Source organism: Lissotriton vulgaris, unplaced genomic scaffold, assembly GCF_964263255.1.
Source record: "Lissotriton vulgaris unplaced genomic scaffold, aLisVul1.2 SCAFFOLD_1829, whole genome shotgun sequence".
Lineage (NCBI taxonomy): Eukaryota > Metazoa > Chordata > Amphibia > Caudata > Salamandridae > Lissotriton > Lissotriton vulgaris.
This window is the reverse complement of record NW_028244774.1, coordinates 113,534-139,736: the sequence shown is the minus strand read 5'-3', so window position 1 is coordinate 139,736 and position 26,203 is coordinate 113,534. Positions and strand designations below refer to the sequence as shown.

Here is a 26,203-nt window from a genome sequence, read left to right as displayed (position 1 = left end):
TATAATTGGAGGGTAATACATATTTATTGCCTTCTTCTATTGAGAGTCCACTCAAGGAACTCCCAGTGAAACGGTGGTTTATGAAGTCTGTTCTAAAGCCTTGGGGACCTTGCTTAGGACTTTAAAAAAACAACCCAGAGTTAAGGACCAAATTAAGATGCCCTGCAAAGTGAATGTGGCAGCTAGGAAGAATAGGGAAAGTGCTCTAAGAGAAGACGCATGGGTAAACCTAGAGATAGCAGGAGCCAGAAGAATTGTAAATATTCCTAGAAGGTGATTAATGCCCCCTTCTTTAAAAGTACGATTGACCCCGGTCTAGACTCACATGCTAGTGAAGCCTAATGGGGGCCAACTTTGAACACATTCATTTTTAAATAACACCTCAGCAACTGAATGCCCAATTGTAGAATCATCACAGAGCGTAACTTTGATATTTTCAGTACAGGAGGATGGCAGGGATTGGAAAAGTGCTCTAGTGGAAAGGCACTGGGGCCTGATGGTGTCCCTATTTACTTTTTCCTTGAGAACCAAGATATATGGTGCCCCGTTATTAACTAATATATGTAATGAAATGGGTAAATCCACCCCTTAGGCATCATGGAAAACTACTATTATTGGGCCATATTATCAAGAAAGGGCGATACATTATCGCTGCATTTATCGGCAGGGCACTGCTGCTAAAGCGGTGATAATGTGTTTGAAAATATACGCTTGTGAATTCCCATAGAAGCCCAGTTTAACAGCACCAGTTTCCTTCCGCTAAAAGCGGCGATAATGTATCGCCCCTTTCTTGATAATATGGCCCATTGTTCCTATATACAAAAGGGTGAACAAGAAAAGCCCCAGATTCAAAGACCCATCTCACTGCTGGATACCAAATCAAGTAAATGGGGTGCCTACTTTTAGATAGGCTGGAAGAGTGGGCAAAAGAGAAGGATATTTTGTTGCATGTGCTATATGATTTTCAGAGTGCTAAAGACTCTGAAGACCAGTGCTTCAATTTACCCATGATAATTGATAAATATAACACCCTTACCACATAGTGCCCAAATAATATTTGCCATCTTGAATCAGGAGTACCTTATATAACAGAAACTATTTAGTTCGACCCCTTACTCTTGAACCTAACCCAGATTATAATTAAAAACTGCCTAGGTATGTATTAACGATGGAAAATTCCTAGCCTCCAGTATGTGAGATGAAACCTGCCTGCTTTGGGAACTATTTATTACCCCCAGTGCGTGTAAACCAATCTTGAAGCATACTCTGAAGTCCATCTTCTTTTCAAAGGCGGCTTATGACCGCCACAGAGAAAATTGTTTAAAGAAACAGTGATGTTGTACCAACTGTCATCACCGATACTTGAGGGGGACTACTAATATTTACAGAGTGTAGGAAATGGTCAAAATAGATATATTCTCTTGAGATTTCGACTAAATATAATTCCACTGATGTTAGGCTTCTCTGCTAAGAGGTATAGAAATACTGACCTTTCGCCTTGCCCTTGTGGCAAGAGATCAGAGGAGTCTGACCTTCATATATTCTTTTTTGTGGTTTTTATGAGATTGAAAAGATACTTAAAAACGGGCAATGTCACCCGCTTTATTGTTTTCAAAGAAGAATCTTCATGATCCAGTCATTTGCTTTGCATTAGCCTCCTTTTAGTCGCTTGCCTAGGAAGTAGAAATTACTTTGTCATCTGTGCTCTTGAAAAAGATGAAAGCAGCTCTTTTAGTCCCAAAAACGGTATTTTGTCCTTTCAAAAATGTATGTATATGTTTGTCTGATGATATTGTTGTTTCTCCATTTTTGTGATCATATTTCATACCTTGTTATACGTTTTTTATTGTTAATTATTTATTTATTTTTTGAATTTAATGGACTTCAGAGATTAGGGTACAAGTTGGGTTTCTCATTTGCTATGTTTAAGACGTATCTGAACGTAACTGTGTCTTTGTTGTATGGTCTTTTGATATTCATTTTATATTCTTTATATTTGTGATCTGTAACTGCTTTTAACCAAGCCTGGGTGGAGTTTGCCGAGTTCTGCTATGCGGAACTCTGCAAAGTGCAAACAAAACTCTGCCTTGCTATGCGGAGCTCCACAAGTGGCGGAGTGCACTGTGATTTTCAGTGCCAGGGGCCTCATTTATGAGGCCGTGCGTCACTTTTACGCCGCTGGTGCGTCACTTTTTGTGACGCACCAACAGCGTGAAAAATGCGCCTTGTTGCACCATATTTACAAAGTGATGCATCTAGGTAGATGCGTAACTTTGTAAACACCTGCGCTACATTATACCTACGCAAGGTATAATGTATGCGGGGGGGGCGTTCTGACACAAGAAAGGGTCATAGAAGTGACGCAGTGAAATCTATAAGATTTATCTGTGTTACTTCTAGGACAGAAATGCGTCAATGTCTTACACTTGCCTCACAGCAGGCGTAAGACTGATGCAGGCCCTTTCACATGGGGCTTGCCCCATGTGAAAGGACACATTGCTGGAGTTGTGTCATGTTTGTGACACACCCCAGCAATGTGTCACTTTTGCACCTACAGATACATCAGAAATACTGACATATCTGTAACTCCTTGCGCCATGATGTGTCATACTGTAAATATGACGCATCATTTGTGTTGCAAGGAGAGCGCAGTGAAAAGTGACGCATCGCTGTTTTCACGCAGGGATGCATCACTTTTCATAAATCAGGCCCCAGGTGCTTGCCTGCACTGTCCAATCATCGCAAATGGCACCATGCACAGCACAAGTGGGCGCTGCTTCCTTTCTGACGCTCAAGTAGGTTTTCACTCCAGCAGCAGCTCTCTTAACGCAAACAGACAGTTACTAAATGTCAGTGGGCATAAGCATACACGACCACTCGCAATAAGAAATCTGACTGACTCCGTTGAGAAATCGGGTTGATTTTCCACACTTGCATTCACCAACTTGATGTTGATGATCACGAACGAGGATAAAATCTCGCCCGGAGGTGGATTTTCCTAACTCGCACTCGCCAACTGGACGTTGATGAACACAAGCGTGGAAAAAAAGCCTCTGCTCTGCCTGCTGAGCGGAGTATTTTGGAACTCTGCGTGCTCTGTTTAAAGGTGAGTGCAGAAATCTTTGTAAACTCAGTGAGCAGAGCGGAGTTCATGGCCCAGACGTACCTTTAACGGATCGAATAAAGAATGGATTGATTGATTGAGGCTGATGGACCTTTTGAAGTGCAGCTACAGCTATCTGGACTTAAAATGGATGCAAAAAGACAGGCACATTTTGGGAGCCTTGGACTTAGTTTCACAAACATTCAGGTTTACAAAAACCGGCACTTTTTGAAAGGACTTTGGCACCATATGTAGACAATCTGATCAGATAAACATAACCATAAAAACCGTAAGGTTAATCTACATGATTTGTGCTTTGTACAATGATGATGCTTGCTGAAGACATTCAGTTTCTATGAATTGCAAATAATTAGCGTGAACATAATTACAATCTAAAGAAATAGCTGGAAACCATGAGGTGTAATGCAGCGGGATACAAAACTCTTAATTGTAAGAATCAATGTATCTCACCTTGAATGGAGACAGTTCCAGCGAAGGTGCCACAGGCGTTCTGCTTCCCAGTGCACTGAACTACTCCAGTCGCTGTACACAGGTCATCGGACTGGTCATTGAAACAATCTTCACATATGTAGCCATTGGGGGTGTTGTCTTCAGGAGGCACTGAAATAACCAAGGACAGGAATTGAGAAGCACATTTCTGTTCATAAAAAGGAGCTAACTCATGTCTAAATCCCTATATTCACACAATAACCACTTTAGACACCCCAATTTGTATGCAATTACAGAAATGTTAGATTTGTCTCTTAAGTCTGAGATTTTTCAACTGTATGTTTGTCTATAAAAGGGTTTTGTTACCAGTGAGTGCTGTAGAATTGTATGTGGTTTGAGTAGCTGACTAGCCTCATTGTTTGTTTCATCCAAGTGAGTAGTAAGCGAATCAATACACACACATATCCACAATACAATAATATGCAATTCACCCTTGCCTTTTAAGCTACTAAATAAAAATATTTTAAAAATTTCAAAATCTAAATAAATATAAATGAATTCCAAAAAAGATATATAAATGGTGAATATAAAAAAATAATTATAAGACATTTTAATAACTAATTTGCAACTTAAATATTAAGGTAACAGTACACCTAATTTATATTTATCTGCATGTTTTACTATTTTTTATTCAATAACTGAATTCAACATTATTTTCCATGGGGTTTTATTTTAATTTCCTACCTCCATTATTTTCTAACTGAGGTTGTTGCAGTAGCAGTGGTTGGCCCTGTGTGGTGATGCACCTACTAATTTTTTTGTTTTTAGTTTTTTACTAGTAACTTCCACTCAGATCTAGTGACTGCTAACAGTTGTACAGTTACTTAAAATGTATTTTACTGTTGTGAATCAGACCAATGAAGACTTGCCCATCTAATGTTCCATTATCATTGATGTTTCCTTAAATTTCTTTAAAGGACCCCCGTACAGCAGAAAACACATATAATATGATCGCCAGAAAAATATATTAAGACATTAGAAAGACTTTGAAAAGGGAGGAGATAGCAGAGGAGTCAGGACCCGGCGTGCCTGACCTTAAAATGGCAGCTGCCGAGGACATCCAGTTATGTGGTCAGTTACAGCAGTCCCCTCCTCTCTGTTGTTACTGCAATTTCGATCTGCACACACTGTAGGACATCGTCTACTGCTGTTGAGTACGGCCATCCTGAGTATATTGTTGTAGACTATCTTCTCCAAAATGGGAGCAACAAGTAAGAGCAAGGGAAAGAGGTCTACAAAGGACTACTAAGTAGCACCGGGTGAAAGCAAGGGAAAGAGGACTACTCAGCAGTAGAGAGAAAGAAAGGCAATCAGATCACAGAGAAGGCTGACAAAATCGGTGGCCATCTTGAAATATTCTTGAAATATTGTTGAAATATTCTTATAATATTCTTGAAATAAAAGAAAGATCAATGATCTTTGGGCTGGCTACTCAGATTAAGCAGAAGGTAAACGAAAAGAAAACAAAAATCTAGCTAGTCAAGATTACTGGAACTTTCAACACGGTCAGTCAACAATCAAGGCAGACAACTATTTAGAACGAGTAAACATGAACACCCATATCATAAGGTATCCTACCAAGAATGCAGCTAAAAAATTCGAGCATCAACTAATGAGGAAAATCCCATAAACGCTGATATCAGACCCCACGTTTAACATAGTTAAAGGCACTATCGTGAATGACATGATATTCTTTTCAAGATGAACAGCTAAATGGCGCTATGCCATTACTAATATGCTCAACATAAAATCTATAACCAATATACAACATGGCACAATAATTATGACTAAGTCAGCACCAAGATGCAGAGCTGACCTCTGCATAACTATGTACAAGAACTTAATAGTGCTGATACACTCTAGTAGCACCAAATTAGAAAAATGTGTCAACTTATTCCCAACTTTCAAAAAGTATACTGAGAACACAAGATCTGAACAACACCTGAGTCAACGAGAAGGCACTCCAGACTCCGAGAACACTACCTCCACAGACAACAAAATAACTATAGAACCTCAGGAACCACAACAATCTACGCAAGTTACAGACAAAAGCGGATTAGGAAGCACGTCACCCAAAAAAGATTCAGATATAACAGAAATATATACACGATACACAAAAAATGGCATAGAGGATCAGAGGGAAGAATCACCACTCCGCCTCATTCACGGAGCATCTCCGATGATTAGGCTACACTCTGAATTCCGATAAATTCCAGATATAGAAAATCTCACCCCAGCTATGCCCCATTCTACTCCAGCTCAAAGAACATCTCGAATTGCAAGAAAGGTATCTCAACCAAACATGCTATTAAGTACACAAAGTCAGGATAGAGCATCCAACAAAACAAATAAAGGTGAAACAAACCACCAAACTAATCTCAAAAAGATAAGGATCCGGATGAAAAGAACAGAACAAAAAAACAGGAAAACAAAAGGTGAATCCCATTACAAACAGGGGAACACAGCAAACATCACCTCAGACCATGAGAGAAATTAAAGAGCTTCGAATAAAAATGAACAACATGTTGCAAGACATACTAAGCTCTGCAAGAGATAGAAAAACAACATGAAATTACAGAAAACTCCCACACCAAAGTCAAGCACATCATAGAACTAATATATAACTCTCAAAGAAAAAGTAATGAGACGGTGATGCCATTATCAAATAGGCATACTCGACCAGACAGGAAACATAAATGACTTATCGGAAGAAGAAACCCTATCCTTTCTCCGGGAGTATGAGACGACAGAACGCATTAGGGGGGAGTAAATCAGAACAGTCTAGATCAATGCCAATAGAACATCCAGACAGAATGAAAGAAAACCCAACCTTCATAACTTACAAGTCCAGATAATCACCGAACCAAAAATTATGATCTAAAACAACGCTGGAAAAATGTTGAAATGCCTTCTGATAAACTGTAAGTCCGCAGCTAAACATGCATCAGACATAGCTGACCTTATCATTAGCCAGGAAATTGGCATTGCAGTCCTCACGGAAACATGACTATCGGAATCATCATCTCCGGTCATGGATGTACTAGCATAATTTAGACTGGATATACAAAAAAAGACAGGGGGTGGCATAGCCTGCATCCACCGCTCGGATATAGAAGTAGGCAAAATACATTCAGAACCTCTCAAATCTTGTGAATACCTTGGTCTCAATATAAGATCGGCCAACAACCAAAGATGCAATTTGCATGCACTTTTGTCACCCACCAGGTAACAATATGCCTTTTATCACCTTAGCTGCTTCGCAAATATCCCTCCCCAGTGCTGCGCTGTCCATTGGAACTGGTGCTGAATGGACGTTCAATGGTCGTGCGCAGCACTGGAGAGGTAGCGCTCGTGACGACCGTTGGCCGTCAGCAGTGCTTAAGAGGTTAAAGAACAACTAATGGAGATCATCACGGCAAACTCTAATACTGACACAAACAATATATTCCTAGGGGATTTCAATCTACAGAGGAACGACAACAATGACAAACAAGTCAATGCTTGTAAAGACTTTCTAACCAAGCTAAATATCTCTCAAGCATGCACACAGCCAACTCACTCAAAAGGAGCTACGTTGGTCGGGATAATTTAAAAAAAATAGAACATTTCAGTTCTATTAATAGAGCCGTGCGACTGATCAGATCACCATGCCATAATATTCCTGATTCCCACATGTAAAAAGAAAAAGCACGCACAACCTAATATAGTTAAAAAGTGGATGCGGGACACTAAAGACTTGAACATTGCACTTCTATTAGGAAGCTGTGAGAACTTGCAGAACGTGAATGATCTAACGGACCACTACTATACATCAATAACAGATATGCCTCTAAAACAGAAAAGAGTTACAGAGAAGGTTAAAAGTCCATTGTTCAACGGGACACTGAATGAGGAAAGACGGAAACTGAGACTCACGGGAAGAAAATGGGGACAACACTCATCATCTCCCGAACTGAAATCCCTCAGAGAAACCAGAAAAAAATGTAACAAAAAAATCCTCAACTCCAAAAAGGAATTTATTAGATCAAAATTGGATTCTGCCAAAAACAGACCTCGGAAATTATTCAAAATATTAAAACAACAATCCAACAAGTCAGCCAAATCAGCCCAAGAAATCACAAAGATACAACTAAACTCTGATGTATTCTCATCATTCTTCATCAACAAAGCCAACACGTTGGAAAGTGAGCTCAGGAGTGCAGGGGATAACCTAGACAACCAAAAACCCACAACGAGCAATACCAACACTATAATTAAAGAAGATGGGGCAAAAAACAAGGCACATTGGGATACTTTCAAGTTATTCGCCCAGAATAACATCGTCAAAACGCTACTAGATATCAAATCTAATAACCACTATAATGATCCACTCCCATCAAAATGCATGAAAGAAATCAGCCATGTTGTGATTCCTATATGGACAAAAATTATTAATGCCTCTCTATCACAAGGGCTACTTCTAGACTTCCTAAAACGTGTCAAGTAGTCCCCATTATCAAAAAACCGACAGCGGACCCGGCAGATCCGAATAACTTTCACCCGGAAACCAACATTCCTGTGCTTGCCAAACTAATAGAAAAATGTGTACAAAAACAACTTAACCAACACATAGACAATTTCTCTCTACTGGATGACTGCCAGTGGGGTTTCAGAACAGGACACAGCACGGAAACGGCGTTTCTACATATAGTCAATGATGCTAAACATGTCTACTCAACCTCCTAGACATGTCATCTGCATTCAACATGGTAAATCATTTAAAATTTCTGAACAAGCTCCATGACAGGATGGGAATATTGGGTATGGCGCTGAAATGGTTTGAATCCTTCCTACAGGATAGAACGCAAAGATTCCTGGTCAATCAATCTCTGTCACCTTCATGTCCTAACACATTTGGAGTCCCTCAAGGATGTACACTATCTCCATCTCTGTTTAACCTGTATATCGAACCGCTTACAGAAATTCTTCGAAACTCCAAAATTGCCTTTCATATGTACGCGGACGACATGCAGATATACATCAAGATCTCGTCTCTGGAAGACATCAGGTTAATGAATGAAGCCTTAAAAATGACATTAAAATGGTCAATCATCTGAAGCTAAACGCTCAAAAAACAGAATTCCTTCTAATATCACCACCAAAGAACCACACAGAGGTTAAAGAATTGGCTAAAAAAATCATGGCGCTTAACTGCACCCCTACCTTAGTTGACTCTGCTAAATCTCTTGGAATCACACTCAACGAGAACCTTGATATGAAAGCCCACATCAAAGCAATGGCAAAAAGTGCCCTCTTTCACCTGAACTACATTAGAAAAGTGAAACCTTTCATTTCTAAGTCAGATCTCAAACTCGCAGTCCAATCATTGGTCATCTCGAGGATTGAATATGGTTGCACTACTTTAGCAGGTCTATCAAAAATTTCCACAGCACCTCTAAAAGCATGCCTCAACGCAGCTGCAAGAATTATCACCGGTTCGAGGAAGGTTGACCATATCTCTCCACACCTAAAAGCATTAAACTGGCTACCGTACAAAGCCAGTTTAATGCTTTTCATGTGCTTCATTACAACACACCAAGATACCTTGCCCAGAAATTTTAAGTATCTGGAGGAAATAGATCAGCTAAGAGTGCCATGGAGCTGGTTCTGAGACCACCCATTTTCCGGAAGAAGAAAACTTATGATAGAGCTTTTTCAGGAGCAGCTCCGGGAATCTGGAACTCTCTTCCACCAAACATTAGAAAGATAACAAACACAGCAACATTTAAGAGGGGAACGAAAATATTTCCAATGAGAAAGTTCCTCCCATAGACAATATGGATCCTTTTTAGCACCGTGACAGAGTTAGGAAGACATTTACTCAAGAGAAGTGAAAAGAAACTCACCAGCTGAGTTGGACTTACTCGAGGGCGGTACTCCAGGGTTGGAGAAGGTGGAATTTACAGGATAAGTCAACTACAATCCTTTACACTGGGATGTACCCCAAATCTACCTCATGTCACTGTTCATACTATGTTAACCCGTTTTTATAGGCATACAAATATTTGGGAGATAGCCTCGCCCGGCACTATACTAATCTTGAACCAGAATTTGTAGAATATAGAATGCTTAGGAAAGGTCACTTAAAACCTTTTTGCAATCAGGAAGTCACAATATAAAGATAGTTCTATCTCAAATCTAATCTCACGCATTGTATATATTGTGTTAACGGTATATTTAGTTTTTATCTTTAGGGATGTATACTTAAATAATGTCATATCACTGTGTATAGCCTTACTATCCAAGTTGTGTCTCCATTCTACCTCATGCAATATAAAGGGCTCTGATACCCAAAGGTCTTGTTCACGCTATACAAAACTCTTTAAATAAAAAATAAAAACCTAGCATTCAGTCTCCTAACGCTTGAAAGCCCTTGGGCAGCTATGCACTCTATAAATACCAAATAATAATATGCACCTGCCTCAACAGTCCCAGCTGTAAGGCATCCCAAGTGCCTGGTCCGGGCACCTCTCTCAAGAGTCCCTGCCGAAATGCATCCCAAGGACCTTGTTGAGGCACTTGTCTTAAAAGTCCATGCTAAAACGCATCCCAAGGACCTTGGTAAGGCACTTTTCTCAAGAGTCCAAGTGGTAGGCAACCCAAGGACCTTGTACGGGCCCTTGTCACAAGTGTCCCTGCGGTAAGGCATCCCAAGGACCTGGTCCATGCACTTGTCTCGAGCGTCCCTGTCAGAAGGCATCCCAAGGACCTAGTCACGGCACTTGTCTCAAGAGTCCCTGTCGTGGTCATCCGCTCATCCAACGCACCTCAGAGCAGCTGCTTGTCCTTGAGTTATGGCCAAGGCCCACCAGACTACACCATATAGTCTTTCTCCGGTGTCTCTTGCACCCTCTGACAACCTATGCATGCACCACACACAACCCACACTGCAAACACCAAACATCAAACCACACTCACACAAGCCCACTGCTCCCCTATGCTGCGTCCTTCCAAACACTCACCTTTACATACTGCATTTACCCTGCACATTCCCTCTGTTACTGTTCCTACTCTGCTACTCTCTCTGCTATAGATGTCAGAGGGGCAAAGAAAATTCACCCTTCACTTGCCCTCTGTTACAGATGGCGTCACAGACTGTTTGTTCCCTGCATATCCCTTCTGTTACAGATGTCAGAGTCACAGACTGAACGTACCCTGTGCATCCCCTCGTTTACAAATGTGGGAGTCACAGACTGCACATACCCTACACACCTTCTATGTTACAGATGTGGGAGTCACAGACTGCATGTACCCTGCACATCCCCTGTGATACATTTTTCAGAGTCACAAACTGTACGTACCATACACATCTGATCTGTTATTAGTATCAGAGTCTCTGACTGTTTGTACCTTGCATACCGCCTCTGTTGCTGTGCAAAGCACATTCTCTCTGGTACATATTTCAGAGTCGCAGACTACATGTAGCCTGCACATCTCCTATGTTACAGATATTAGAGTCACAGATTGGACGTACCCTACACATCCCCTCCATTACAAATGTGGGAGTCACAGCCTGCACGTACCCTGAACAAGTGGAGTGGTGTGGCTCACTGGTTAGAGGCGGCAGACCCGGAAGCAGAGGAAGGCCTGGGACCAGGGTTCAATTCCCGACGAGGCAGGGTCGTGGACCTTGGTCAGCGGACTCGATAATTCTCGCCTCGGTGCCCACTCTAATAAGGGGTTCCACTCGGCAACTCTGGCCATTAGCTTGCTTCATCTCCACAATGGCCCCATCAATTCCGGGGATGCCTGGCTCCACCTTGGGGACTCCCAGCAGGGACCATTCCACAGGGAAAGCCAGGACGGGTTCCCCAGAGTTATACAGCGCCAGGAGACCTATGGATGGGTAGCATTGCACTTTACAAGCTGAAATACATTTACATTCACGTCCCCTCTGTTACAGATATCAGAGTCACAGGTTGCATGTACCCTGCGCACACCCTCCGTTACAAATGTGGGAGTCACAGACTGCACGTACCCTGAACATCCCCTCTGTTACAGATGTTGGAGTCGCAGACTGCATGTACCCTACACATCCCCTCTGTTACAGATGTTGGAGTCGCAGACTGCATGTACCCTACACATTCCCTCTGTTACAGATGTTGGAGTCGCAAACTGCACATACCCTACACATCCCCTCTGTTATAGCTATCAGAGTCTTAGACAGATCATTCCTTCTGTTACAGATGTTAGAGTCACAGACTGCATGTACACTACACATCCCCTGTGTTAAAGATTTCAGAGTCAACAACTGTATGTATCATACTCAACTCCTCTGTTACAGATGTTGGAGTCTCAGACTGAACATTCCCTACACATCTCCTGCATTACTGATGTGGGAGTTACAGATTGCATGTACCTTGTCCATCCCTGTGTTTTACGGTTTGCAGTTCACAAACTGTACGTACCCTTCAGATCCCCGCTGTTGCAGAAATCAGAGTCACAGCACACTCTGCTTGTCCATACAGAGGCCACTGAGTTTTTGTAAGAGAACTCTCTGCCACAGGCTGCTTTTTGGGAGGGATCCAGACAGTCCTTGAACGCAGTTAGAATATTATCACCCCCTGTTGGAAAAAATGCATACTTTGATGTAACATAAAACAGATCTGAGCATAAGTTGCAGCACATACATGGTCATCTAGAAGGAGTCTGGTGATTTACCAGTGGTGAAACAGGTGCAGCCACTACTTGTTCATCTTTAATGTGTTTGAGCAAGAGTTCATGTGTTATTATTTTTTTTAAAAACATAGCTCTATGTTATTCATCCCATGACAATTTTAATTAGGCAATACATTTTTCTGAGCTTTTTATGAATTGGGTGTCACACTTCCCTCCACCCACAATGCTGCTTACTCCCTGGCATCTTACCCCTGAGCTTTACATCAGATCCTTTTGTATACATTTCCAAAATTCTGCCCTTCCTGAGCTTGTTTTCTTCCATAAATTGTTTGCAAATTATGAGTTTGAAATCAGGCAAGCAAGAGCTCTGGATGTGAGAATTGTGGAATTTAGACCAGACAGCACATATTAGCCAAACAGAAGGTGGTTCCTTGTGGACATAAGGGAGGGGCATTCTGGAGGTCAAACAGGAAGCTTTCAGGCACCTTCATCAATGGCCACAATGCTTCCAATGGGGTCACATGTTACAGATATGCAGCGCGTTGCTCTCACCCCGTGTGCTGTTCTCTAGGCCTGCGACGCAGTGAGTGACGTCAGGAGGGCACGGCGTCATGATACCCGAGCAGCTGCTGGTGTGGAGAGCGAAACACTGCTCGCATTGTAGGCAATCTGCAGAAAAGAGAAATTCAAAAGAAAGTTCTGTATATCACTTTGTTTTTAATTATTTTTAAAAAACAATGCAGATTTTTTTAAAAAAGGGCTGGGGTGACTGGAGTGGGGGACTTTCACTCTTTGGGTTGAAATGTTTTGGGGATAAGGAGAAGATAATAAAGTTCTGGTGCACAGTGTAATGCAAAAATAAATACAAAACAAATGAACCAGCAACTAGTGGTGAGAGGATGGAAATTGAATGTAGCAGAGAGTTACATTCTTTGGGGCGAAGAAAAGAGATGGAGCGTAAACTCCAAATGGCACATGAGGAAGAGACGAAGACTAGAGACAAGCAAAAACTGAGGCAGAATGAAGAATACAACATAAAGAAAGTGTCAGGCAGATACAGAGAAATGAGTAGGCAGAGGCAGATAGCAAGAGATACAAATACACTGAGACAAAGACAGACAGACTTAGAGACAGGTAAAGACTGAGGGATAGAATTACTAACATTTGACTCAACTAAGAGCAGCAACCAAAGTTGATGTGCTGCTTTGTGTCAAAGGGAGAGAGCAGAACAGGACCATATCTACTAAGATATGATTAATGGTCTGTGGAGTATGCAGAGTTACATTCTGGAATTGGGCAGAGATACATAAACTCTGCAAGAATCCTGAGAGTTCAGCTGGTAGGCAGAATTTGGCGCGTCGCACTGCTTGCACTGATTTTTAGCAGCGGAGCGTGTTCAGCGCATTCAAATGATCGTGACTGGCACCACACTGTGCACCAGAGGGCGCCACTTCTTTCTGCTGCTCAAGTCGCTTTTCTTCACAAGACGCAGCTTTCTGAACACTTACGGTTGCGACCTACAGAGACTCCCAACCTTAAGAAATTCTCGCCAGGTGGCATTTAGCCTCAGAAAATGGAGCTAGGGGAAACAAAGTCTCACTCGCACCAGACAATTTTAAATTGACGAAATGCATATAAAAAAGCGGTGCCACAACTCCGAATCACAAGTGTAACGGCGAGAGGGCAAAACTCTGCAGGGGGAGAGAATTTCTGCCCGCGCTTCGATATGATCTACCCCCTGCCCACTTTAGTACATTGGGCTGCATGTGTTTAAGAACCTCAACCATTCTACCAAAATAAAAAGAAAGCCTAAAACGCAAATGAATATTATAAATGAAATAATAGAATTTTAAAGGGGCACGGATGTAGTGTTTATGATAGCTTAGAATGTGTAATGTCTTTTCCTCGCCCCCACACTCACACACTGAGCCACTGTAGGTGAAGATCTGGTTTATTGCATTTATACAAGGTATACAGAGCTTAGGGCGCCGAGCTTCTATCTAGCTCAAGCTCCGGTCGCCAACTGCCGTTTTCCCCGTTCGCGCCTTCTCCTTATCCCGCTCTGCGCATGCCTACCGCTCCAGTCTATGGCGTGACGCGTCATCGCGTACACGCTCATAGATTAGAGCGCACACCACAGAATGATTTCTGAACTAAACAATCAGTGATTGTGTTTTTGCATATTCTGGATTATCATAACTTCATGACACATTTACAGAACAGAAGAACATGCTATGAACGTGCATTTGATGGAATAACAGTTCATCCCTTGCAGCATGTTCAATAACCCATGTTTCCATGCTGAAATGAAAGGCGTCTCTGCTTGGAAGACGCCACGGCTGGACTGGTTACTGGGCGTTTTATTCTTAACAAACAGGGTAAAAACACAATTTGAAACTATTTGTTGTACATTGTTTATTTAAAAGCGTCGCAAGAAGGAACATGGCCCGCAGAACCCCAGCTAGTAAACCTGCCCTCACAGCAGTGAAAGCAGCCCCCACCCTGCCAGCCCGGTAGCCAGTCCTGTCCTGTAAGACACAGGATCACGACAGAACTTCAGACCTCTTCTGTGGGTCAGATCTACTGATCAATCAACAGTTGCACATTCTGTACTTAATCAGCAATGAACCAAATCTAGTTTATTATCCTACATTTGTAAGTAAACTGTTGGTGTGAAGGTAAAACATTTGTCACCTGAACTGTGACTTGCTTTTAGAGGTATATGCTTTCCGGAGAAAGGATGCCAACACTGTTTTCAAATAAAATCTTGATGAAGACATTTATTTGTAACATTTTGATAAAATGTCCCATAACCGTGAATTTGCAGCAGGTGATCCAGTATAGAGCAATGAATGGGCTGGTCATAGTTTATCTATAGATTGGCGGGGGAACATGGCGGCCGGAAGCTAACGGCCGTGGCAGAGCTCTCTGGATGTGTGGCGTTTATGGCGTCTGACGCACTATAACAGCAGCTAGCTGTTCCTGTTTTTTTTCTCCTCCTCGCGTAATGTCAAACGTCTTAGCATCAGAGGGAACGATTCGGATTTTTTTCAACGTGGTCCTTCATTCTTTTTGCCCGGTACCTTGCGTTTGCTCTCCTCGAGCAGCTCGACTCGACGGGTGTTTTGCTGATGGGGCGAGACGCTGGGGGCGGGGCGGGGCGGGGCGGTTTGGAGCCTCCGTGTAGCCGTATCTTCGGCGCGGCACGAGAGTGGAGACGGAGGGCTTCCTGTCTGCAGCTCCGGCTGTCCTCACCCGCGGTGTCAGCCCTCCTGCCTTCAGCGCATCGAGGAGAGCGGCACTCGGTTTCCTGCGCACAGCGGTAGGAGCCGCGGCGTAGAGCGCGGAGGGCGCCTGTTTCCACAGCACCGGAGACCGGGGTAAGGGGTGGGAGCCTCCTGTGGAGATTGGGTTGTGCTCGGCAGCTGTTTTGTCTCCCCCTGCCCTGGTGGTTTTCGGAGAGGGAATAGCGCTCCATAACCATAGAGCCTAGAGGCTCTTTAAAGTCATTTATTAACATCAATACAGTCGAGACTGCAGCCCTACATCAAGTACTGTATTGTATGGAGAAGCGAGGGAGCGGCAACTCGGACAGCGGTTTGCCTTATGCTAAAGCAATATCTTCTTATGAGCCCGCTGTTCGCCGGTACACCTTGCGCAACAGGCCCCCTAGTAGTCTTTCAGTTTTGTCCAGACCAAAGGTTGTTTCACCTCCTATAGTAGAAGTGAAGGCTAGCACAAGACAGGTGAAAGGCGCCTGTATAACCGAAGGAACACCCCAAGGCAAGGGAATAGGCAGGATAAAAAGAGGGGGGGCCCTCTACTAAATAAAAAATCATGCCATCGCTAAAGTCTTTCTATAAGGTTCTTTCCACTACTACTGTGGTCTGTGGGCAAGATAAAGTTACCAATATGGATACTGCCCCTGCTGATCTCACCGTTTCAACCAGTGCCACCGTAGCTGGTCAAATGGGTAGTGAGAAGAACAGTAGAGGGTTTACCCTTGCAAGATCATCTGGTTATAGTACACTCATCGGTGGAACTATCAAACGGCTTTTCAGCACTAGAAATTCAGAGCCTGGATCAGGGAAATGTCCCCAGCACGGCATCTGAGAAGGGGGAAGAGTCTCAATCGGGGTCTCAATCAACTATACCGTCTGTCACACTTTTGCCATCCTCCCTGCCTACACCTGGACACTGGCTGACATTGTGCTAAGTTTGAGAGACGACATCAATAGGAGGTGTACAACTTCAGAGGCCAATGAGGTGCATGCCTCCTGCAATTTACTAGCACAGAAGGTAGAGGAGGTTTCACAGAGAACGGATGCTCTCGAGGCTGAGATCCCTAAAATTAAGGAGGCTCTATACACGTTTTCTGTCACGATGAAAAAGTTGGCCTACCAGAATCAGGATTTGAAAGGCGACATTGAGCGCCTGGAAAATCACTCCAGGAAAAATAACTTGAAAATCTTAAATCTCCTGAAAGATCTGGAAAAGAGTGATATTAAGAACTTTGTTGTTTCTCTCTTGAAGGTAACCATTTTGAAAGATTCTCTGGATGCAGATTTGGACTTGATTGCCGGCATCCAAAGGGTCCACCACGGCCCATTCAGGAGAACGCCCGGAAAGGAGCGTCCTAGAAACATTTTGGTGAACTTTCTCATGTATACTATCAAGGAGAGACATCTATATTCAGCCCTGAAAGCCAGCCATCTCTAGTGTAGTTCGTTCTCCAGCCAATTCTCTGTTTCCATTCGTTCAGATTTTACTCATATCACTGCTACAAAACAGTGGGAACTGGACAAAAGGATGACAATCTTGAATGCATTAGGAGCTAAGACCCAACTAGGATTCCCTGCATCTTTGCGGACATGTGGAATAACCACATGTGCAATATACGCCAACTAGACGAAGTAGACTCCTTAATAGATAAGAACAGAAATGGAGGCGGGGGTGGAAATGGAAGTGGAAGTGTTAGCAAGGTGTAACCTTTAAGGGAGTGTACAACACCTAAATGAAATTAACTATAAAGGTTAAAACAAAAAAATAACAGCAGGGGGGAGTGAATAGAACAGCGATGTGCCGCTGCCGTTGGGCAGGGTCAGTATACTAGCATTAACTGTGTAATTAGTTCTTTGCAGCCACACATTGAGGAGAGTTTCTGTCCAGGGCATATGCCCAGAGGAAAAGGGAGGTTCCCCTGGGATGCGGGGGGTTGATGGGATCACAGGGGAGGGAGGAGCGGGAGAGGGGGTGCACGGGTGGTGTTGCAATGGGAGAAAATATAAAACATTTCCTCTTTTCCATTTTCTTTTGAAGAGTAAGCTGTTTTTAACGTGTCTGGCTAAGGTGAGGGAGGGAGGAAGACCTGGGAAAGAATGTCGCCCATAAAGATAAAGTTTATTTCATGGAATGTCAACGGGTTTCAATGTACCCGTAGACAAAGGCTGATTATGAAATACCTGGAACAATCCTCAGTCCAGGTCTGTCTCTTGCAAGAGACTCACTTAAGTCACAGTGAGTCAGAACTGTTTTTGGTAAACGTTGTTGGGTTGAATATTTCTGCTGTTCTGAGCAGATGGTACATAACAAGTAGGTTGCGGTTGTGATAAGATCCGGTGTAGGCAGAATCATCAAGTCCACGCTAACTGATCAATCTGGCAGGTGGATTCTGGTACAGGTGGTCATAGGGGGGAACAAACTCACAATTATATCTTACTATGGCCCCAACGTAGATGACCCTGCCTGCCTTTTTAAAGTACAGACCAAACTTGTAGAAGTCACCGTTCCGATAATAATCGGGGGCGACTTTGATGTTCTCCTTAATCCCACAAAAGACAGGTCAAATGGCCGACATGTGGCCACACCTCGCACACTTCGTGCGTTGATTAATTTGATCCACGAGCTTGGGCTGGTAGACGCTTGGAGGGTTAATAGGGATAGAGAACCGGATTTTACTATTTTTTGTAAAAAACATGGCCATTGCTCGAGAATAGATTATATTCTTAGTGATAAACGGGGTTTGGAGAATCTAGTGGATACTTCCATCCTTCCTAGCATCTTATCAGATCATGCCCCTATAACCTTTTCATATTAAGTAGTATACCTAACACCCCCCCCCCCCCCCCAGGTGAACATTAACAAGGGCCATGCTATCTAACCAGGAGATAATTAGTGTTATTAAAACATCTACTGTCGAGTAGTTTACCGAAAATATAGGGTCAACATCTCTAGACTATGTATGGGACGCATTTAAGGCCCATGTTCGTGGCGTGCTACACAGCTTGATATGTTCCAAAAATAAGGAACAGGCGTTAGAATTTCAAAAGGTAGAGAATGAGATATCCAGGCTAGAAAAAGCCAGGCTGAGCTGCCAACCTGACGATTTGTCTCAAGTCCTTAGGGACCTGGAGCGCCTGCGTTTGGACTACAGAGGTAAACTAGATCAAAAAGTTAGAGCCCAATGGGAAGCCCATAATTTGGAAAATTATGAATATGGGGAAAAAGCAGGAGCCACTTTGGCATGGAAGGTAAAGGTTGACAGAGTAAAGAATGATATTAACAAATTAATTATAGATGAGAACGGTGCGACAGGAGGATATGCAGAGGGGCCTTCTTTCCTTATTTTCTAGGCTTTACAAAGAAGAGACAGTGGCAAGTACCGAATTAATCCAAGAATGGTTAAAAAATAAAGTCCTATCTACACTGACAAGAGAGGGCCGGGACATGCTAGATGGCCCCATTTTAGAATAAGAAATTAAGCGCCATATAAAAAGGATTACGAATAACAAAGCTGCAGGTATAGACGCTCTCCCGGGCAACGATTGTAAGGCCCTGGAAGATGTGATAGTGCCTAGACTTTGTGAGCTGTTTAATTACATCTATAGCCCTGAAGGTAGGATCCCTCCATCATGGAAGGAAGCAACAATAGTGCTAATCCTGAAGCCCGCAAAGGATACGCTTAAAGAGGACTCGTACAGACCAATCTCCCTGCTAAAGGCAGACTATAAGATCTTTACTAGCATTTTGGCAGGGAGGTTGGTCAGGGTTTGCCCCCAGCTGATTAATGTAGATCAAAAGGGTTCATTCCGGGAAGATTTATTCAAGAACAAACTTTACAACTAATTGGCTGCATCGATCTGGCAGTGGCACGGTCGGACCCCTTGGGGTGGCCACTTACAAAGCCGCCAAGGCGTTCGATCGTGTCAACTGGGCCTACCTTTGGGAGACTCTAAAAGAGATGGGGTTTGGTCCATCATTTATAGGCACCCTTATCAAGTGCTATGAGGGGGCTTCTGCTGGCATCCTCCTTAACGGCTCATTGACATCAAGCTTCAGTATACAAAGGGGAACACAACAAGGGTGCCTGATTTCACCCTTGCTGTTCAACATCTATTTTGAACCTCTTGCTCAAGCCCTGAGACTCGATGTACAAATTACCCCTTTCCAGGTCTCAGATTACAACTGCAAGCTGGCCTTATATGCAGATGACCTGCTGGTCTATACTAATAATCCTGTGGAGGTGCTTTCCAGGGTAGAAAATACCCTGAAGGAATTCGGTCTGTACTCTGGGTACTCAGTCACCCCCTCTAAGACTGAGGTAATCTGCTGGGGCGTTGCCAGCTGGGCCGGGAGATGCTGTGGGGAGCTCAGGTATCTGGGAATCACCATAGCACAAGACCTAGCGGATATTCTCCTGATTAACTTGAGGAAATTGTCCAAGGAAATTGACCACCTTTTCTTGAGATGGCAGAATTTACCCCTCACTATCTACGGTTGGGTAAACCTTGTCAAAATGGTTATTCTACCTAAATTGACGTACCTTTTTGGTACTATTCCCCTAGGCTTCCCCGAAAAATGTTTGGCTAAAATCCAAAGCAAAATAAGGAATTTCATCTGGCCCAACAAAAGCTCCATGTTATCTTGGAAGAAGCTAAAACGGAGGTTATCAAAGGGTGGTCTTGCTCTTCCGGATGTGTTTGGGTATTCCCTTGCCTTCCAGTTTGAAAACATTTGTTGTTTGCTCTCTAGTCTTGCTGAAACCAACTGGGGGAGGATCCTGAGTGTCATGGCCAACTTTGAGGGAGGGGGTACTGGGTTCCTCTATAAGTTTCGGGAGCCCAGGTTTTACAAGAAGGTGCGCCTAAAAGTAATACGATCTGCACTCAATGTATGGCATAATGTTAAAGCGGATGGGGGATGAGATACTACTCAGACTTTGCCCCAATTTGGGACTCACCGGGCCTCCCTGCTTGTCTAAAAGGTAACCTAGCCACCCCTATTAAGAGGGCGGGAATCTCGATCTGGTCTGATTTAATATCTTCGGACAGTGTCTACTCGTGTGGGGTTTTAAGGGCCAAAATAGGAGACTCTTTTTCCAGATTTAAATATTTGCAACTATGCTCCTGGTATTCAGCAGAGAAGAAACATATTGGTGGAAACTGGGAGGTGAAATATATATTCCAAAATCCTAGAAAAAAGGAGGTTGTGCTTTGGTACAGGAGTCCACTTGACGCTGAGGATGCAGAGCTTCCTCCCTCTGATTTAGTATGGAATTCATCTGCTTTGGGAGATACATCTGTCAACCTTTACGCTCTGTCTCTCCAAAACCTATATAAGTGTGTCAAGCCAGCTTCTTTAAAAAATAATCATTTTTACGTTATTAATAGGTTATATTACATGCCAAAAAAATAGCAACATTTGCACCAAGTTCATCTCCCAAATATCCAAGGTGTGATTTGGTGGAGGCGGATGATTTCTTATGCTTTTGAATGCGTCCACTAAAGACTTTTTTGGCAGAACGTGGAGAATTCACTGGAGGGAATCTAATTTAAGTAGAACCTTAACCTCGCCCTAGTTATATTCGGTATTGACAATAACCTTACATGTTGATTCCCTAATAAGCTAATAGGTTTACTTCTCTGTCTATTTTTAATAGCCTGTAGGGAGATCTGTAAATTGTGGAAAGACCCTAGAGCCCCGCTTTATGAAAACTGGCTAGTTGCACCATTGGGTATGGTCGAGATTGGACCATGGTGGGCAGGGCCGGACTGGGAACCAGAACCGGCCCTGGCAAAGTGCTCGGCCGGCCCCCCTCCGGGAGGAGGGGTGGGGGGGGGGGGGGGTGGGGGGGGGGGGGGGGGAAGGGTGCGCCGCGCTCTGTGCCAGGGCCGGTTTTCGGCCGTTTTTGTTACAGGGCCGTTTTTGCAGCATAGCTGCAAAAACGTCCCTGTAACATAAAAAGGCCCCCAGGGGCCCAAAACCAGCCCCCAACCATGCAGCCCACCGGGGGATTGCCCGGTGCCCGCAACGGCCAGTCCGGGCCTGATGGTGGGGAAAACATCTGGTCACCATTAATGTCTTGGGGTATGGAAATGAGGCTGGTCTAAGGTCTGGAGTGGTGTGGCTCACTTGTTAGAGGCGGCAGACCCGGAAGCAGAGAACGGCCCGGGACCAGGGTTCAATTCCCGACGCGGCAGGGTCGTGGACCAGGGTCAACGGACTTGATAATTCTCGCCTCGGTGCCTACTCTAACCAGGGATCACACTCGGCAACTCTGGGCATTAAGCTTGCCTCATCTCTACAACGGCCCCACACAGACGCCGGGAATGCCTGGTTTCACCTTGGGGATACCCAGAAGGGACCATGTCACAGGGAAAGCCAGGACGGGTTCCCCAGCGGTCTTCAGCGCCAGGACACCCCGAGATGGGGTAACAGTGCGCTTTACAAGTATCATCATTACATTTTTTTTTATTAATGGTCCAATGATTACAACAAGCCTCGCACAAACGAAGCTGGTATAGTGGGCCTAAAGCGGTATAGGGCGCCCAGGTTGGAAGAGGTTTTCATGGTGAAAATTGCAGATGCTTACAGTGAAATGAGGACTAAAAATAAAAATAGTTTACCTATAGATGTCGCCATTTTGCAACAATACAGTCCGCAAAGCTCAGCTGTAGTGCTGCATGGATCAGATTTTTCAGTCTTGTCTGGTTACGGTCCAGCCAAGGTCTGGTTTAACAAACGAAGTTGCCTTGGATGGTAAAATTGTGAGTATATTTGGCTTTGAATAGTTTTCCCATACTCTTTGAAGTTGAGTTTGGACACAAGCCTTATACATTTTGCAACCAATCAATACATCTTTATTTGCTTCAACACTATCCATAAAAGAGTCACACAGATAAAAAGGACAATAAAAACGTTCCTTATTAAAATTCATAAAAACTAGTCTCAGGACATGAACAAAGTAAGGGCTTATTTATGAGTCCCTTGCAACACTTTTGCAACACAGATGCATCACTTTTTTTAGATGCAGTGGCATTGTTAATAATGTAACGTTCAAGGTCAAGTGCACTCCCATGTGGTAAAGCAATTTCTCTGTTTATCCAAATTTACAACTTTTTAAGGTACTGCTCAATGGTGGTTTGTCCTGAAACCACGTGGTGTATACATGACAATGAAATTGAAGCGCGTAACCTCAAACGCGAGCGCACTGCGTTTGCCAGAACGGTGTATATCAAAAGTCCACTAATAACTTCAGATTTTGATCCTTTTATTTACGGATGAATTTAAATAGTTTCCTCAGTTGAGCTTGTTACAAAGTAGACAGTAAAAAGTAACACTGCTTCTACACGGCAGCTGTGTTAATAACCTCTTGCTGTCGCATCCTTGTACTTTAAAACAAATCTTAAGTGATTTTTCTTGTTCCAAATGCATTTTGGGCTTATCGTGTAGCCCTTCTTCAGGGCCTCACTACAAATTTAAACAAACATAACTGTTCGGTATAGCCGATTAGTCGTATTTCAACCATGTTATTAAAATAACATTACTACATGTACTGATAGACATTTTCCCGCTATGCGCTAAATTAAGCACTATAACCTTTAACCAAAATCACGTGAATATCATTCCCCTTTACACATATAGCCATATTCAAATGAAATTCGGCGGTTTCCTACCTTCGATCGTAGTGTTAATAATGTGCCATGTTCCACCATATTTACAAAGTGCAGATGTGTCACTTTGTGAATCCCTGGATACATTATACTTGTGACAGGTATAATGTATGGATGGTGGGCGTCCAAACTCAAGAAAGCCTTGTAGAAGTGACACAGTGAAATCTATCAGACTTAACTGCACCACTTCTAGGACGCCACTGCATCAAAACGTTAAGTCTGCCTCACAGCAGGCATAGGGGTGATGCAGTGCAAAACATATAGGTCTCCCCAATGCATTAATGGAGTTGCGTCACGCTTACAACACAACTCCAGCAATACGTGGGTTTTGAGCCGACAGATAAGTCAGGATTCCGGAAGCATCTGTCAATCGTTGCTACATGGAGCACCGTACTGTAAATACGGGTCATCAATGGTGTTGCAAGGAGGACGCACTGAAAAGTGTTGCATCTCTATTTCCCCCAGCAATGCAACATCTTTCATAATTGAGGCCCTGAATATGCAAAAAAGACAGAGCACAAGATACCCTGCTAGACATCAGCTCAATAGCCATAAGCATAAAAACTGTCCAAGAATATATAATTGTGGGTATTGGAACAGATTATGTTTCAAACTTCATAAGAGTAACTGGGCCATCATAGCGAGTAGGAACACAATTTCACCAACTCACTACTGGGCTAAATGAGACAATAGGATTTAATTCACCAGAAACAAATTGAGTCAAACTGATGCAAGTTCTGTGTGGAAAAGCCTGACAATTGTAATTCTTTTCTATTTAACATTATTAGCAATGGCTGACTGGTTATACCGCTTACAATGTGACCCACCCCCAGCATAGAACTACCTGGGACAGATGAAGACGTTACTGACTCCTATGCGCCTGACAGAGGACTGTGGAAACAGTTGTTTGCAGCTGTGTCTTGACCCTTGGGGAATGAGACCCTATCCATTGGCCAGTTGCACTAAACATGCGCTAAGACTCAAACATATGCGTGTCTAGGTCCTGCCAGTGAAGCATGCTTACACCCTTGACATGTCAAGATGGAGATAATAAAAGGTCTTGAAGAAGCTGGGGTCACCAAATGAGAACTAGTTCACCAGTGGAAAGTAGATATTCCTTTAGCTTGATTCTCTGAAACCTATTGGTCATGTCTGGAAGGACACAATATCAACTGAAGAAAGGTAGCATCTGCTCTGCTTGAGAGAAGCCCAAGGCCATGTTGAATCTGAACTTTTTTTATTTTACTCATGGAGAAAATCAAAACATGAATTTAATATTGTTTCTCATGTTCACACGTAAGCATGTACAGCTTCTGATGTCAAATTGAGATGTACAAACTGATTCCTCTGAATCATATTAATGTCACATGTTCATACCAGTGTTGTTGGAAACGTTTGCCAATTTGTATACATCAGAAATCTGCACAAATGCAGCTACTATGTTTGATGTCTTAATGAATCAGGCTCACTGTTATAAAATGAAAAGCTAATGGAAGGTATACAAAAATGAAATAAAGACAAACAGGTTGTTTATTCCAAGACAGCAGTGTGGAAATACAGCATCTCTCTTGTTTTGACTATTTAATAATCAGTTTAGGTCCATTCTAAAACTCAAAATATCCAACAATGTACTCTGAGCAGACTGTCCTTCCTAAGTATAGAATGTTTACTCTGCTTCCAAGAGTGCACTGTAAATCTAGAGGGACCTTTGTGTATTCCCCTCTGTCATACACTGGGGACAAAAGAGCATGAGGCAGGAATAAGTTGTTGTGAAACTTCAGAATCTGTTGTTTCTCTACTGGCAGAAGCCATCTGCCATCGTATAGTCAACTTTCATGCAAAACTGTGTTAGTGATCATCTAATGGTCACCATGACAACTGGTTCCCTGAAGGGTATTGTGATCATATGTCCATTGCACCTATTGCAATGTACAGGATAATTATTGGAAACATAATCCAAACCGTGTTAATGATGATTTACATTCATTAGCAAAGCGTGCTTAGTTTCTATGAGGTTACTAGATTCTGATGTCACGGAGAGATACAGGAATAGTCCCTGGGTACAGTTACTGCAACTCAAAATCTTAGCAAGGTGTAACTAGGTAGAACCTCTGTAAAGTGTGACATCATGTGAGGACTACAAGTCATTGAGACAAGGTTGAATCATAGCCTACTCCAGAGTGCATCAAGAGTAAACCTAGGGAACACTAACATTTAAGTTTGGAGACATCCATTACAATTAAAGAGTGTTTAAAACTGAGCTAAAGAAGACAAATACAGGGGGGAGAGGAAATGGCAATAATGTGATAGTACTAAGAGTTAGCTTGAACCATGTCACTTAACAGCAGTTTTCTGGAGAGAGGTAAGCCCTATTCTGAACACTACCTTCTTCATATCAATGTGCATCTTTGCGCGTTGACATTCTTCAAGAACACAGAAGGTTATGACTATCTTACCTCCAGTTTTCAGTGATTGGAAGATGACAACAGCTGCAAGGATGGACCTCATGGTGCTAGGAGAGTAAAAAGTAGGATGATGGAGTATCTGAGCCTGGTCACCTTCCTGTGTCCTTTGTACATCTCATGCTCAGGGCATGTCTTTTATACTGTCACAGAAGAGGCGGGCACAGGATACCTGAGCTCCATACACAGGAACAATATTTATGTTGCTGAACCTTTGATTTGTGACTGCCTTGTGAACGGATGCACTTAGAGATATACTAAAAAAATCTTATGATATTATGTAATGTGAATGTTTTTTCTTACCAAATTGTACTGAAGCCACAACTGTAAGTGCAGGGCTGAATTCTGGTTCCTTTACAAATAAAAATGTGTGCAAGAGCCATAATAATGAGAAACATTAATTTTCTTCTTAGGGTATTGACTCACAAACTCACAAATGGAAATCGCTGCATAGGATATTTACCGCATCTCTGTCAGTTTTCCGCTGACACATTTTGAATGGTCAATGAAGCTGAAAT

The 26,203-nt window shown here is 42.9% G+C and overlaps 1 protein-coding gene across 1 annotated transcript in view; it reads right to left on the bottom strand.

The window, feature by feature from the left end:
* Window positions 1-25,731, bottom strand: part of LOC147666744 (phospholipase A2 inhibitor and Ly6/PLAUR domain-containing protein-like) — a 56,481-nt gene extending 30,750 nt beyond the window's left edge. Inside the window, exons 1-4 of the mRNA XM_086948908.1 lie at window positions 25,680-25,731; window positions 12,824-12,940; window positions 12,061-12,216; window positions 3,575-3,724 (exon numbers count right to left, since the gene is read on the bottom strand). Of these exons, the coding sequence (XP_086805034.1) occupies window positions 3,575-3,724; window positions 12,061-12,216; window positions 12,824-12,940; window positions 25,680-25,731 (475 nt within the window). The remainder of the gene's footprint in view (window positions 1-3,574; window positions 3,725-12,060; window positions 12,217-12,823; window positions 12,941-25,679) is intronic.
* Between the last annotated feature and the right edge of the window lie 472 nt (window positions 25,732-26,203).